General features: G+C 46.9%; 5 protein-coding genes across 11 annotated transcripts; 2 read left to right on the plus strand and 3 right to left on the minus strand.

Annotated features, from left to right (window-relative positions):
* The first annotated feature begins 555 nt into the window (after positions 1-555).
* Positions 556-5,280, plus strand: LOC120903208 (glyoxylate reductase/hydroxypyruvate reductase-like). Of its 4 annotated transcripts, none has more exons than XM_040312490.1 (4): positions 556-727; positions 3,520-3,621; positions 3,710-4,482; positions 4,544-5,280. In XM_040312490.1, the coding sequence occupies exons 1-4, from the start codon at positions 660-662 to the stop codon at positions 4,663-4,665; spliced, it is 1,065 nt and encodes a 354-aa protein (XP_040168424.1). In that variant the 5' UTR covers positions 556-659; the 3' UTR covers positions 4,666-5,280. The 4 variants fall into 4 exon arrangements, with proteins under 4 accessions (XP_040168424.1, XP_040168425.1, XP_040168427.1 ...); XM_040312491.1 differs by lacking the exon at positions 556-727 and adding an exon at positions 2,944-3,069; XM_040312493.1 differs by lacking the exon at positions 556-727 and adding an exon at positions 3,069-3,108.
* Positions 5,084-6,553, minus strand: LOC120903209 (glyoxylate reductase/hydroxypyruvate reductase-like). Of its 4 annotated transcripts, none has more exons than XM_040312498.1 (4): positions 6,317-6,553; positions 6,112-6,206; positions 5,287-6,032; positions 5,084-5,224 (listed from the first exon to the last, which is right to left on the minus strand). In XM_040312498.1, exons 2-4 carry the CDS (start codon positions 6,180-6,182, stop codon positions 5,100-5,102), a joined length of 942 nt encoding a protein of 313 aa, XP_040168432.1. In that variant the 5' UTR covers positions 6,183-6,206; positions 6,317-6,553; the 3' UTR covers positions 5,084-5,099. The 4 variants fall into 4 exon arrangements, with proteins under 4 accessions (XP_040168432.1, XP_040168431.1, XP_040168429.1 ...); XM_040312497.1 differs by having other exon boundaries at positions 6,112-6,201; positions 6,313-6,553; XM_040312495.1 differs by having other exon boundaries at positions 6,313-6,553.
* A 336-nt stretch (positions 6,554-6,889) lies between these two features.
* LOC120900951 (glyoxylate reductase/hydroxypyruvate reductase-like) lies at positions 6,890-8,163 on the plus strand. Its single transcript, XM_040308588.1, has 3 exons — positions 6,890-7,099; positions 7,171-7,937; positions 8,006-8,163. Exons 1-3 carry the CDS (start codon positions 6,951-6,953, stop codon positions 8,128-8,130), a joined length of 1,041 nt encoding a protein of 346 aa, XP_040164522.1. The 5' UTR covers positions 6,890-6,950; the 3' UTR covers positions 8,131-8,163.
* Positions 8,133-9,041, minus strand: LOC120900954 (28S ribosomal protein S7, mitochondrial). Its single transcript, XM_040308591.1, has 2 exons — positions 8,900-9,041; positions 8,133-8,835 (listed from the first exon to the last, which is right to left on the minus strand). Exons 1-2 carry the CDS (start codon positions 8,932-8,934, stop codon positions 8,187-8,189), a joined length of 684 nt encoding a protein of 227 aa, XP_040164525.1. The 5' UTR covers positions 8,935-9,041; the 3' UTR covers positions 8,133-8,186.
* A 1,000-nt stretch (positions 9,042-10,041) lies between these two features.
* LOC120900952 (transmembrane protein 186-like) lies at positions 10,042-10,996 on the minus strand. The gene is made up of 2 exons (XM_040308589.1): positions 10,482-10,996; positions 10,042-10,410 (listed from the first exon to the last, which is right to left on the minus strand). Exons 1-2 carry the CDS (start codon positions 10,867-10,869, stop codon positions 10,097-10,099), a joined length of 702 nt encoding a protein of 233 aa, XP_040164523.1. The 5' UTR covers positions 10,870-10,996; the 3' UTR covers positions 10,042-10,096.
* Between the last annotated feature and the right edge of the window lie 835 nt (positions 10,997-11,831).

Below are 11,831 nucleotides of genomic sequence, written 5' to 3' on the forward strand. Positions count from 1 at the left end.
GTTGTTTACGATGCCGCCACCGACCTGATGTTTGTTGCCAGGACCGGGAGGTATCGAGAATGGTCGCTCGCTGGCCAACAACAACAGGCGCGCCGCATCCGAAACGATCGGGAGAAACGATCCTCACCCTGATCCTGGCGATCGTTGAAGTTGTTGGTTTGAAAAACTGCCAACTCATGTGCCATTTCCCATGATACATCGCTCGTAACTCAAATCGGTAATTCAAATTGAAGTTTAAATTGTAATGTTGAAAAAACCCTCAAATCTCAGCTCACCGTGTTGTTGTTGTCTCTCTGCGTTGGGATGGGTACTCCCGAAACAGATAAGATAGTAAATTTGGTGGGAGTGCTGGTGGGCGAGGATTTCTTACCGGCTTAATACCATTCATTGCGATAAGATGCTGTGCATTTGGTACCAGTCTTGCACTCATACAACGATTCGATCGGCTTGAGAGAGTGTAGGTCAAATCTGGTCAATCCAGTTTCCAACCCGGCAAAGCCGGTTCAACCGAACGTGTCGCGGTCAAAGGTATGGTGCCGTTGTTGTGTTCGATTTATGCTCGAACCAGTTAAGTTATGTGTTGTCGGTCGACGTTGAGCCACGTTCGGACGTCCAGTGGTTAGTTGCAGTTTTTTTTGGTAAAGTAAATCTTGGTGAAAATGAGCTTCCGAGCGATCGTGTTGATTTTTGCCACTTTGTGTTTGTGTGAAACGTTATCTTCTATCAGGTATGTTGTTTTCTAAAAGAGATAGAGTTTGGGAGGCTCTTTAAGTGTGTGACTAATGAGGAACACCAACAATCATAAGGCTGTAGTATTTAAACGCATTATTTTCGCGGAATTGAATTTCTCTACTTGGTTATCTTTTTTGGTTGCGGTAGCTTCATTTTACCTCGTTGCAGCCCTAGCTGCCATGGGACGATCCAAATGGGAAACTGACCACCTCAACACCAGTTTTTTCTTCAAGTTTTAAACTGTATTTAATATTGTTTTATCACTGATCCGATCTAATTGATAAACTGGCAGTCTCCTACAAAATAAAAGCTGGATCAATTTCAATGCGAACCATTCCGTCACATTGCAGCACTGACGATCATTCTTTAATTCTTCAACAAGTAGTAGGGCAAACCTAGACTAATGACCTAGCAGGTCTTGTAGAAGAGTGGATAAATGTATGGGTTAGTAGCTAGAGATGCTAGAGTAACCATTTAAGAGCGAATATCTAGTAGGTTCGTTTCATTCTTCATTCGGAACGATCGGAACTAGGTGCAAAACTTGAGCTCAAAGCTAGGTACTTAATCTTGATAAGGAAATGTAGTCGGAGCAATCGGAAGACCGGAGCCGGAGTCATCTGGAGTTGTCTCCAGATGACTTCGTCTGGATGACTCCTGTCGACTCCAGACGATTCCGAACGACTCCGGACGACTCCGACTCCGGGCGACTCCGGACGACTTTGGTCGACTCCGGACGACTCCGGGCGACTCCGGACGACTCTGGGCGACTCCGGACGACTCCGAACGACTCCGGACGACTCTGGGCGACTCCGGACGACTCCGGGCAACTCCGACTCCGGACGACTCCGGGCCATTTCGGACGATTCCAAACGACTCCGGATATTGCAGCGTGGACCTACCTTCCGGAGTCGATTCCGAATTTATCGGAGTCGTACCGTAGTCGACACCGGATTTTTGCCAACCTGTCCCATCACTAGTTGGAATCATGGGAACGGTCGGATATCAAATATCATCGATCATCGCTATAATCAATTTACAAACCCGTTACGTTTTCGTTCCTATTTGACATGAACCTAATTCTATTCTGTTCTAAATATTTCAATAGCAACATGAGGCCGCGGGGCCATGGGGATTCTCATCACTCATTTTCTCAAACACTCATGAGTGCTTTTGAGAAATCCTCGTTCTCAGCGTTTGTCGAATCAGAACAAAATCGGTTTTGAGTATCTTTGAGAATCTTTGAGAAAGTTGACGATGCAGCGATCGGCTAACTGAAATATGGAGAATTGTGATATTTGTTTATCGGAAATTACTTTGGAAAATATATTCGATGTTTATAATTGAAAACGTTAAAAAAATGCGATTAAAACCTGTTTTTCTATTTAAAGCTCTAAATAAAGCTTGAGTGTCTATATCAGTTTCTCAGAGTGAGAAAAACTGACGACGGCCACGGGCTTGAGTCTGAGAACAAGTTTTGAGTGCTTGAGAAACTTAAATGAGTGCTTGAGAACGTTTTCTCAGCTTGAGAAAGCCCCGTGGCCCCGCGGCCTGACATTTTTGGACCGGTCAAAGTTTTCTCAACAATCAAAGCTAGTTATAGGATCGATAATAGGTTCGGAACTGAGACAGGTTGCTGTTATTGTTTGTATAGTTTAAAGAGGCTTTGGATCCAACGGAGTTCTTTCGCCTCTTAACTGAGACAGGTTCAAATAATGTTTTAGTATCACGATTGGTCAAGGACTAGTTTTTAGAGCATAGTTGAGAGCTACTACCGAAACCGAAATTGGTTCAGAATCATTTCTTATTCCGTTCCTGTTATAGAACCAACACAGCTTCATGACCAGATTCGGATCGGAAGATCGGAATTGTTTGTGAATTGCAGATCGAGTATCGCAAGAGGTTTGTGGGTTATTTTCGTTGGTTTTCCAGGTTCGTTATCATTTCAAGGAACCCACGAACAAATCGTCGAACAGTCTCTTTACCAGAACAGGTTCGAAAACAAGTCTGAGCAAGTGATCACGCAGGTGAAACGACTGAGGAAATTACTGAAAAACTAAATCATTTTCACATTTAATTTAAATGCACTTCACTTTTGAACAAAACTAGCTCTAACAAATAAAGTGCAAAGATATATTTCTAATTTCATAAAAATCAAACATTTTTAACAAAACAAAAAATAAAACTGAAGCCATTGGTGCTTTTTCTGGCACGCACTGTCTATTGTGACTGCTGTCAAAGGGGCGCATTGTTTACATATCATTGGACGGCAGCAGATCACAAATCAGCTGTTTAGTTTCACGGAAACAATCACAGCAACCACTGGACGTAGGAAGGAAGGTAAGATAACAGCGTGCACAACACACGGCAGCAAAGAAGGTAGGCCCAGAAAAGCCAAGAAATTACTGCAGCGAAACCGGACCATACGTTAAACTACAACCATCCAAGAACAGTTCGATATTTTCATAGTTTTTTTGTTTTATCTTCGTTACACACACTTGAGCCGCGCCTTGCTACAAAGCACTTCAAAACGGCGCACTCTGCTCCCGTTGATTGTTAAGTTAATATTTAGAAAGAAGAAGAAAACTATAACCACCACCGCGCACTCCCGGAGCTGTTGATAACGCGGCTGGGTTGCGTGCCATTGTGTGCGTGTGCAATTAGCCCAGCGGTGTGTAGTACACGCGAATCGGGGCTTCAGCGCAAAGAGTAATTAGTCCCGAACTAGGAAGGCATTCTGTCCCGTCGTACGACCCTTAAACGTTTGTTTAAACCCTTTCCTTTTTGCAGTGCTCAAACCGCATCAACGATGGTCAACTCGGGACAGCGACCGGTCGTGCTCGTAACCAACAAGGAAACGCCGGAAAAGGGTATCAACAAACTAAAGCTAAAGTAAGTAAACGACTCACACACGCATACTGTGGCCATGTTCGTGATTTGCACCTTTCTAACGTCTTTCTTTCCACCCCTCCCCACCCAGGGCTGATGTAATCTTCCCGAAAAGCCATCCTGCCACACGCGAGGAAGTGCTCGAGCTGGCGGGCCAGGTCGATGGCATCATGTGGGTCGGCCATATGCCACTGAACGGTGAGGTGCTGGATCGGGGCGGTTCCCGCCTGAAGGCGATCTCCACCATGTCGGCCGGCATGGATTACGTGGACGTGGAGGAGTTCCGGAAGCGCAAGTTCCCGCTCGGCTACACCCCGATCGTGCTGAACGATGCGGTGGCCGATTCGGCCATCGGGCTCATGATTGCCGCCGGTCGGCGCTACCACGAGGGCCAGCTGGCCATCGATCAGTCGCAGTGGACGGGCGGCCCGCAGTGGCTGCTCGGGCAGGACATTAAGGGCAGCACGGTGGGCATCATCGGGCTGGGCGGCATCGGGCAAACGATTGCAAAGCGCCTGAAAGGGTTCGACATTGGGCAGCTGCTGTATACGGGCCGTCGGCCCAAGCCGGAAGCGGAAGCGCTCGGCGCCAAGCTGGTACCGCAGGACGAGCTGCTGCAGGAGAGCGATTACGTGTTCATTACCGTACCGCTCACGAACGAAACGCGCCACATGATCAACGAGAGCACGCTGGCCAAAATGAAACCCACCGCCGTGCTGGTTAATGTGGCCCGGGGTGATATCGTCGATCAGCGGGCACTGGTGGCGGCACTCAAGAACGGTACGATCTTTGCGGCCGGATTGGATGTGGTGTCGCCGGAACCGCTGCCCGCGGATGATGAGCTGTTGCGCCTTCCGAATGCAGGTAAGCCTACGACGCACACTCGATGAAGAGTCACTTAACAACTTTTTTTTATCTCGTTTAGTTGTCATCCCCCACCTGGGTTCGGCCACCGTGCAGACGCGGAACAATATGGCGGAAATTGCTGCATTGAACGTGCTGGCGGGCATCGCGGGAACACCCATGTTCTCCCCCTATCCGTATTAATCATTCTATTTCAGTGTGTTCTAGCGAATAGGACAAAAAAGAACCGGCATTTGTTTTTGCACCCCGTTTTGCATTTGACCAACCAACTAATACTTAATTATAGGCAACAACGACTTAGAGCGAATGTAGCATTATTCGGGAACAAAGATACTAATCATGATACAAAAAAGGCTGAAGTAAAACATATTCCTTGAGGCAAGCTTACCAAAAAAAGAAAAAAGTTAATCTTGTGAAACTGTAGTACAACATTTTAGGTTTGACGGTCATTGAAGACTGATTTTTTTACTGCATCACTCTGTGTACACAATGCATAGGAAAAGGAGGATAGGGAACATCACCTTGTAGCAGCTAGCATTGCATTCTTAACACAACGGTCTTTACCACCACCCATTAAAGTGCCTTTAAGAGCAAATGGTTGATGAAGTGAATGGACTTTATTGCGTCTGAAATTGTGCGGGCATCGTTGCATTCCGCAAACCGTGCATTAAATTCTCCACCGCTCGGACAGCCATCTCGTCGCGCGTCCGTTTCGTTGCCGTTCCCAGGTGTGGTAGAATCACTGCAACAGAAGCATCACGTAATAAATGCAACAGTTTTGCTGTACTTCAACTTGTATCTTACCACAGTTTGGCAGGTTAAACAGTTCACTATACGGCGGTAATGGTTCATCCGTCACAGTATCCAATCCAGCCGCTCTTATTTGTCCACCTTTCAACGCATCCAGCAGGGCAGCTTCATCGACAATCGCGCCACGTGCAACGTTGATCAGTACGGCAGTTGGCTTCATCGCTGCGAACGCTTCCCGGCCAAACATCCGAACGGTAGCGTCGGTTAGGGGACAGCTGATGAATACAAAATCCGACCGTACAAGCAGCTGCTCGAACGCTACGAACTGGGCATGGAAGGCGTCTGCACTCGCTTTGGAACTCGGGCCACAGTAGAGGATGCAGCCGACATCGAACGCTTGCAGTCTGCTGGCAATCAACTGGCCAATACCACCGAACCCTACGATACCGATCGTGGATCCTTGGATGGACTGGCGCTGATAACATACTTCGCCTGCGGTAGATAACAGTCGCTCGTTGACGGAAAGCATCAGACCTACGGCTATATCTGCCACCGCACGGTTCGGGATGTAGGGTGTATGTCCGAGGGGGATGTTTCTGCTAGCCAGCTCCTTCACATCGACACAATCGACACCGTTCATCGTGAGGGAAACTGCTTTCAGCTGTGCTCCGCATGCATCCAGGACCTCTCGGTCCAGCTTCATCTTGTAGCTCGTCCACAGCAGCCCATCAACGCCCGGGCAGAGATCGAGTATTTGAGCACGGGATGGGAAATCTACTGCTGGAACGATCACATCACATCTACCAAGGGAAAGAAGGATGATCTTGAATCTACAAATGTTCGGTTTTTGGGGGTTTAAATGTTTCAAATGATACTCACTCCTTGCGCAAACGCTCCAATGCAACCGGCTGCACCTGATGATGCGTCACTAGCACTCGGGGGCGCCGCATGATGACGGGAAAAGGAACGCTTTCCTTTTAGCGATGGAAAATATACAAAATACAACCAAAAATTAGCAAAAGTAGTAGAACTTTCATCGTGAAGCTATTTGATGACCACTTGCGGACAACAATCGTTTACCAACTGGCGTTTACTGGCGTGTGACTACTCGATCGATGGTGGAATTTATGTTGTGGAGAACAATATTAACTGTACTTTTGATACTTGAAGCTTTCCCAATCAAAAACTCGCATTGTGCAACGAACCTTTGCCATGGGCATGGGGAAGGTTGATGAAAGTATATTAAGAAGATCGCTCTTTATCAGCTGTAAATTTTTGATTGTCGAATGTGCACACAGCAATCATGCATAAAACAACAAAACACTATCAGAACAGTGGTTGTATTTTTTGTCTTGTTTTTGCTAAGAATGTTGTTTACAAAGAAGGCGCTTGTTGAAATTTTTGAATGAATTTTTTTTAAATCCACGATCAACCACGTGGTGATCATTTATTATTTTGGTATGTTTTGTTTATTTTTTAATTTTTTGAAATAATTCACACAAAAAAATTGTGTTTCAATTTAAAACTGAAGCGTTAATATTTTTTTCAAATCGGCCCTTTTAAAATTTCACATTCATTTCTAACCACACGTGGTGATCGTTTTGCTATTTTTAAAAATAATAACCCTTCACTGTATTTTACAGAACCGTTTACCATTCAGCGAACCCGAGCGAGATTAAAAAAAGTGTGTTTTCTTTCGCCGTTTCCCTCCACCAATCATGCGTACCGGAGTGGTACGCCTGGCACGAGCATTACCAAAGATGCTGGACCCCCCGCTACAGCAGCACAGCTTCGGTGGCCATCGTCCCAAGTTGGCCGTGACGTGTGCCGACATTCCCGGTCGCTACATCGATCTTCTCAAGCAAAAGTTTGTAACCGCAACGTTGACCTTTCCCACTGAAGGTCAGTTAGTGACTCACTTTGTCTGCTCTCTTCCAGCTGCGATGTGACCGTGTGCCAGGGAACGAGCCGTGCCGACATCCTGCGCACCATTACCGGTGCCGAGGGGATCCTGTGGCTCACTGGCGATCGGCTCGATGCAGAAGCGCTCGATGCAGCCGGCCAGCAGCTGAAGGTGGTCTCTACCATGACGTCCGGTATGGATTACGTCGATGCTGGTGAGTTCACCAAGCGCGGTATTGCCCTGGGCCACACACCGAAGGTGGTGAACGATCCGGTGGCGGACATTGCGATCGGGCTGATGCTAGCCGCGGCCCGGCGTTTCCACGAAGGTCGGCTCAAGATTGCCACCGGTGAGTGGGAAATGCGACCGCAGTGGATGTTGGGCCAGGATGTTCCCGGATCGACGGTTGGCATCGTAGGGTTCGGCGGCATCGGACAAACGATACTGAAGCGTCTGAAAGGGTTCGACATTGGACGGTGTCTGTACACGGGCAGGAGCAGGAAGCCGGAAGCTGATCTGGTCGGAGCGTCGTACGTCGATCTTGCAACGCTGCTGCGGGAAAGCGATTTCGTATTCATCGCCTGCCCGCTGACGGGCGAAACGGCAAGGATGTTCAATCGCGAAACGCTCGCGCTGATGAAACGATCGAGCGTGTTGATCAATGTCGCACGTGGCGGGATCGTCGATCAGCCGGCGCTGGTGGAGGCGCTTCGCGAGGGGACCATTTTTGCTGCTGGACTGGACGTGATGACGCCGGAACCGTTGGATACGAACGATCCACTGCTATCGCTGCCAAATTGTGGTAATTATTTTTAATTATTTAAATCAATGTTTGAGATTAAACATCATTATTACTCTTTTTCATTTCAGTTGTCGTGCCTCATCTGGGCACGGCCACTCAGCAGAGCCTTCTGGACATGTTTGCTATCACAGCAAATAATGTGCTCTCCGTTCTTGCAGGCGGACCACTAGTGGCACCGTATCAAAAGGGATAAAATACATTTAATGTTTACATTACTCTTTATTAACTCTGCCTACATTAACTCTACATTTAGCTCCATCGATAATGTGCGTAGGCACGGTTCGCCTCACACTGACGGTGCAGCTCGTGCTTGCGCTTAACCACCTTGCCCTGATTGGCGGCCGCATCCAGTATCTCCCACGCCATCTTCTCCGGGAAATGCACCGTGCGCTCCTTCTCCCGGATCGCTTCCAGCAGCCACTTCATGGCGAGAAAGTACGATCGCTTCTCGGTGATCGGCACCGGCACTTGGTACCGCACGCCACCACGCTTGATCGGGGTCAGCTGCAACAGTGGGCGACAGTTTTCTACCGCCTGGTGCAGCAGCCGGCGCGGGTTCAGCTCCAGCTTGGCCTTTTCCTCCTCCGACTCGGACAGATGGTACCGTTCCAGCTGTAGCCGCTTGATATTTTCGAACCCCTTCTCGACCAGGTCACGGGCAAGCTGTTTGTTGCCCTGCTTCATTACATAATTTGTGAACTGGGCAACGAGCGGATCGTAAAACACGGAGCAGTTCTGATTGCTGAGAGCGGCCTTCACCGGGACGTGCGATATCTTCGACAAGTCGCCGGTTTTGTGCAGCTCCTCGATCTTATCCTTGCTCACGATCGGTTCGATAAAGTGCGGCCCGTACTGGGACATCCGAGCGACCGGCACGATGCACTGGGCAGCCGCATGCCTGTGGGGTTGGGATGTTTTAGCGTAAATTACCAAGTATAAATATTGAATTGTTGATGTTTTACCTTTGCCACACGGTGCACGCTATCTTTCGCAACATTTCTAACGATAATTCAATGCAAAATTACATGAAATTAAATGCAAAACATTACTTTTTTCGTATGCGGATATCGCCGCCACACCGAACAGTTGATGTTGATGCGTTTGACAGGACGTAAACATTGAAGCGGGGGAATGTCAGCAATGTCAATTTTCAAAATGACAGTTTGGAAAGTTTGGGGAAATCAGGAACATGAATAACTTGTGCAAGTGCGATTGGAGAAGTTTTCAATACAAAATTGTAATTAACGAATATGTTTTTCTACATCGAGAAATCAACATTTTTGCCCTGGATTCCTATGGTTAAGATAACGAAACAATATTTCGTTCAATTTTATGGATTTTATGGGCCGTGATAGACACAGTGTCGGTTCTAGTGATGGAAAAAGTGAAGTTTTTATTGGAATCGATTCCGAATAGTAGGTCTGGAATCAGTTTCGGGAATCGGGTCGGGAATTTGTCTCAGAATCGGGTCCGGAATCGGCTCCGGAATCGGAATCGGCTTCTGAATTTGAATTGACTCCGGAATTCGTTCCGGAATAGGAATCGATTCCAGAATCGAAATCGGCTCTGGATTCGGAATTCGCTCTGAAATCAGAACCGGAATCGGTTTCGGAATCTCCATAGGAATAGGCGTTCGGGTCCAATGATTCTGCGTATTGATAGCCGCAAAGAATCAAAATTTACTTGTAAACTATCCATTCTTAAGGAGATTCCCGGACGTAGGTCGCTTCTGAAACTTCTTATTTCAATTCAAGAACTGATTCTCATTCCCAAGCTAATTCCATTTCTGGGGTCAATCCTGATTCCTTTACTGAAGCAAATTGCAATTCCCAGGTCAATTCCGATTCCGGAACTGATTCTGATTTTAGAGCCAATTCTGATCGCGGAATCGATCCCGGAGCTGACTCCGGATATGGTTCCACAATCTGTACTGGCTCGATATGGGGTTTGGAACAGACATAGATTCAGATTCAGTGGCTGGAAAGGACTCGCTACGGATCAGTCGCTAGAGCAGCATCGGGTTTGGAATAGTAGACGCTTCAATATTGTTCCGAGAAAGATACGGTTTAAAATTATGACAACTTATGCATGATAATGCAATCTATTTAAATAATTTACAAACAATCCATTTTTATTCATTTCTACTCATCTCTTACCGCTCACTTGCTAATAACATCATGGCCAAATACCTTGTTAAACGCATGTACGTCGTATATTTCACCGTACTGATGCACCAGCTTGTACACATCGCCGTTCTCGTGATTTTTCACCGGGAAGTACATCTTCAGAAAAGATTTGGGCAGGTCCGTCCTGGACACGAGATCGTCCACCGAGTAGATCCGGTTCTGTCGCTTACCCTTCGCGTCCAGGAACGATATCTTCACCTTGCTCAATCGATCGTCACAATACACGAACCCGACCAGATTATCGGTGATCATTCCGAACAGCGAAAGGGTCAGCGATGTGGTAAAGCCTGCAATAAGCAAAATAATTACATTCCGGGTCTGTGCAGTTAAAGGGATCCAAAACGCAAGTGTAACAAACCAATCGCTCCTACAATCTCGGCAGTGGTCATCGACCAAATGTCCATGTAAGCGAGTCCGATCGATATGGGAACGGAAACGCCGGTGCAAACCATGGGATAGAATTTGAGCCTTTTCAACGAAGCGGTCAGCATGATTGACGGGAAGTGGTAGATTGTGGTCCAGTTTGTAGCGTTGCTCTCATTGTCCTTTTCCGTCGAGGTTGTGGCCGGTTGTTCCGTACTGGCTAGTGCAGAGTTTGTGGAACAGTGCCGTACGAGGCCACCGAAAGCGGGTTTGTTGATGTTTTGTTGCTGCAAGCAGATCGCCTGCCGGTGGTGGGTCAGTGATGATATAACGCTGCCCTTCTTGGTGCCTAAACTTTGCACGAAACGTAATGTGCGCAGCATGTTGATGAATCAATGCTTTGCACAATGTTCTTCAGTTAAAATAAGCCTTTGCAGAAGAACTGCTGTTAAATTGGACGAAATATTAGACGGGAAGTTATTTGGTGTCGATTTGTTTTTCTTTCTCCCCACTTTTTGACAACCCAAAACGAGTGGAGTACTAGAATGACAGCTGCCGAATGTAAACAAACCAATGTGCCATGCGCAAATGTCACAACAAACCTCTGGTATCAAAACACGTGCGCCGCATTTCGCTACAATATTTCGAAATTGTACAAGAAAAACCGGACAAAATGAATAATAAAGTGAAACTAAAAGAAGTGTAAGTATATAATGAGTGATAACATCTCCACAAAAACAATCGTAATAAATTTCTTTCCCTATAATTTCTGGTTCTCGTAGGTACGAGGTCAAACAGCAGTACAAAGCTCCGGAATCGGAATCGGCTTCTGAATTTGAATTGACTCCGGAATTCGTTCCGGAATAGGAATCGATTCCAGAATCGAAATCGGCTCTGGATTCGGAATTCGCTCTCAAATCAGAACCGGAATCGGTTTCGGAATCTCCATAGGAATAGGCGTTCGGGTCCAATGATTCTGCGTATTGATAGCCGCAAAGAATCAAAATTTACTTGTAAACTATCCATTCTTAAGGAGATTCCCGGACGTAGGTCGCTTCTGAAACTTCTTATTTCAATTCAAGAACTGATTCTCATTCCCAAGCTAATTCCATTTCTGGGGTCAATCCTGATTCCTTTACTGAAGCAAATTGCAATTCCCAGGTCAATTCCGATTCCGGAACTGATTCTGATTTTAGAGCCAATTCCGATCGCGGAATCGATCCCGGAGCTGACTCCGGATATGGTTCCACAATCTGTACTGGCTCGATATGGGGTTTGGAACAGACATAGATTCAGATTCAGTGGCTGGAAAGGACTCGCTACGGATCAGTCGCTAGAGCAGCAT

Source organism: Anopheles arabiensis, chromosome 3 (assembly GCF_016920715.1).
Source record: "Anopheles arabiensis isolate DONGOLA chromosome 3, AaraD3, whole genome shotgun sequence".
NCBI classification, from domain to species: Eukaryota; Metazoa; Arthropoda; class Insecta; order Diptera; family Culicidae; genus Anopheles; species Anopheles arabiensis.

Bases quoted from the DNA above. Each gene is read 5' to 3' on its own strand.
- LOC120903208 (XM_040312490.1), top strand. From the start codon at position 660: ATGAGCTTCCGAGCGATCGTGTTGATTTTTGCCACTTTGTGTTTGTGT. The intron at 3,622-3,709 runs GTAAGTAAACGA...CTCCCCACCCAG, and splicing joins ATCAACAAACTAAAGCTAAA to GGCTGATGTAATCTTCCCGA. The intron at 4,483-4,543 runs GTAAGCCTACGA...TATCTCGTTTAG, and splicing joins GTTGCGCCTTCCGAATGCAG to TTGTCATCCCCCACCTGGGT.
- LOC120903209 (XM_040312498.1), bottom strand. From the start codon at position 6,182: ATGCGGCGCCCCCGAGTGCTAGTGACGCATCATCAGGTGCAGCCGGTT. The intron at 6,033-6,111 runs GTGAGTATCATT...TTCCCTTGGTAG, and splicing joins TTGGAGCGTTTGCGCAAGGA to ATGTGATGTGATCGTTCCAG. The intron at 5,225-5,286 runs GTAAGATACAAG...CTTCTGTTGCAG, and splicing joins GTTTAACCTGCCAAACTGTG to TGATTCTACCACACCTGGGA.
- LOC120900951 (XM_040308588.1), top strand. From the start codon at position 6,951: ATGCGTACCGGAGTGGTACGCCTGGCACGAGCATTACCAAAGATGCTG. The intron at 7,100-7,170 runs GTTTGTAACCGC...GCTCTCTTCCAG, and splicing joins ATCGATCTTCTCAAGCAAAA to CTGCGATGTGACCGTGTGCC. The intron at 7,938-8,005 runs GTAATTATTTTT...TTTTCATTTCAG, and splicing joins GCTATCGCTGCCAAATTGTG to TTGTCGTGCCTCATCTGGGC.
- LOC120900954 (XM_040308591.1), bottom strand. From the start codon at position 8,934: ATGTTGCGAAAGATAGCGTGCACCGTGTGGCAAAG. The intron at 8,836-8,899 runs GTAAAACATCAA...CCAACCCCACAG, and splicing joins GCGTGCACCGTGTGGCAAAG to GCATGCGGCTGCCCAGTGCA.
- LOC120900952 (XM_040308589.1), bottom strand. From the start codon at position 10,869: ATGCTGCGCACATTACGTTTCGTGCAAAGTTTAGGCACCAAGAAGGGC. The intron at 10,411-10,481 runs GTTTGTTACACT...TGCTTATTGCAG, and splicing joins CGAGATTGTAGGAGCGATTG to GCTTTACCACATCGCTGACC.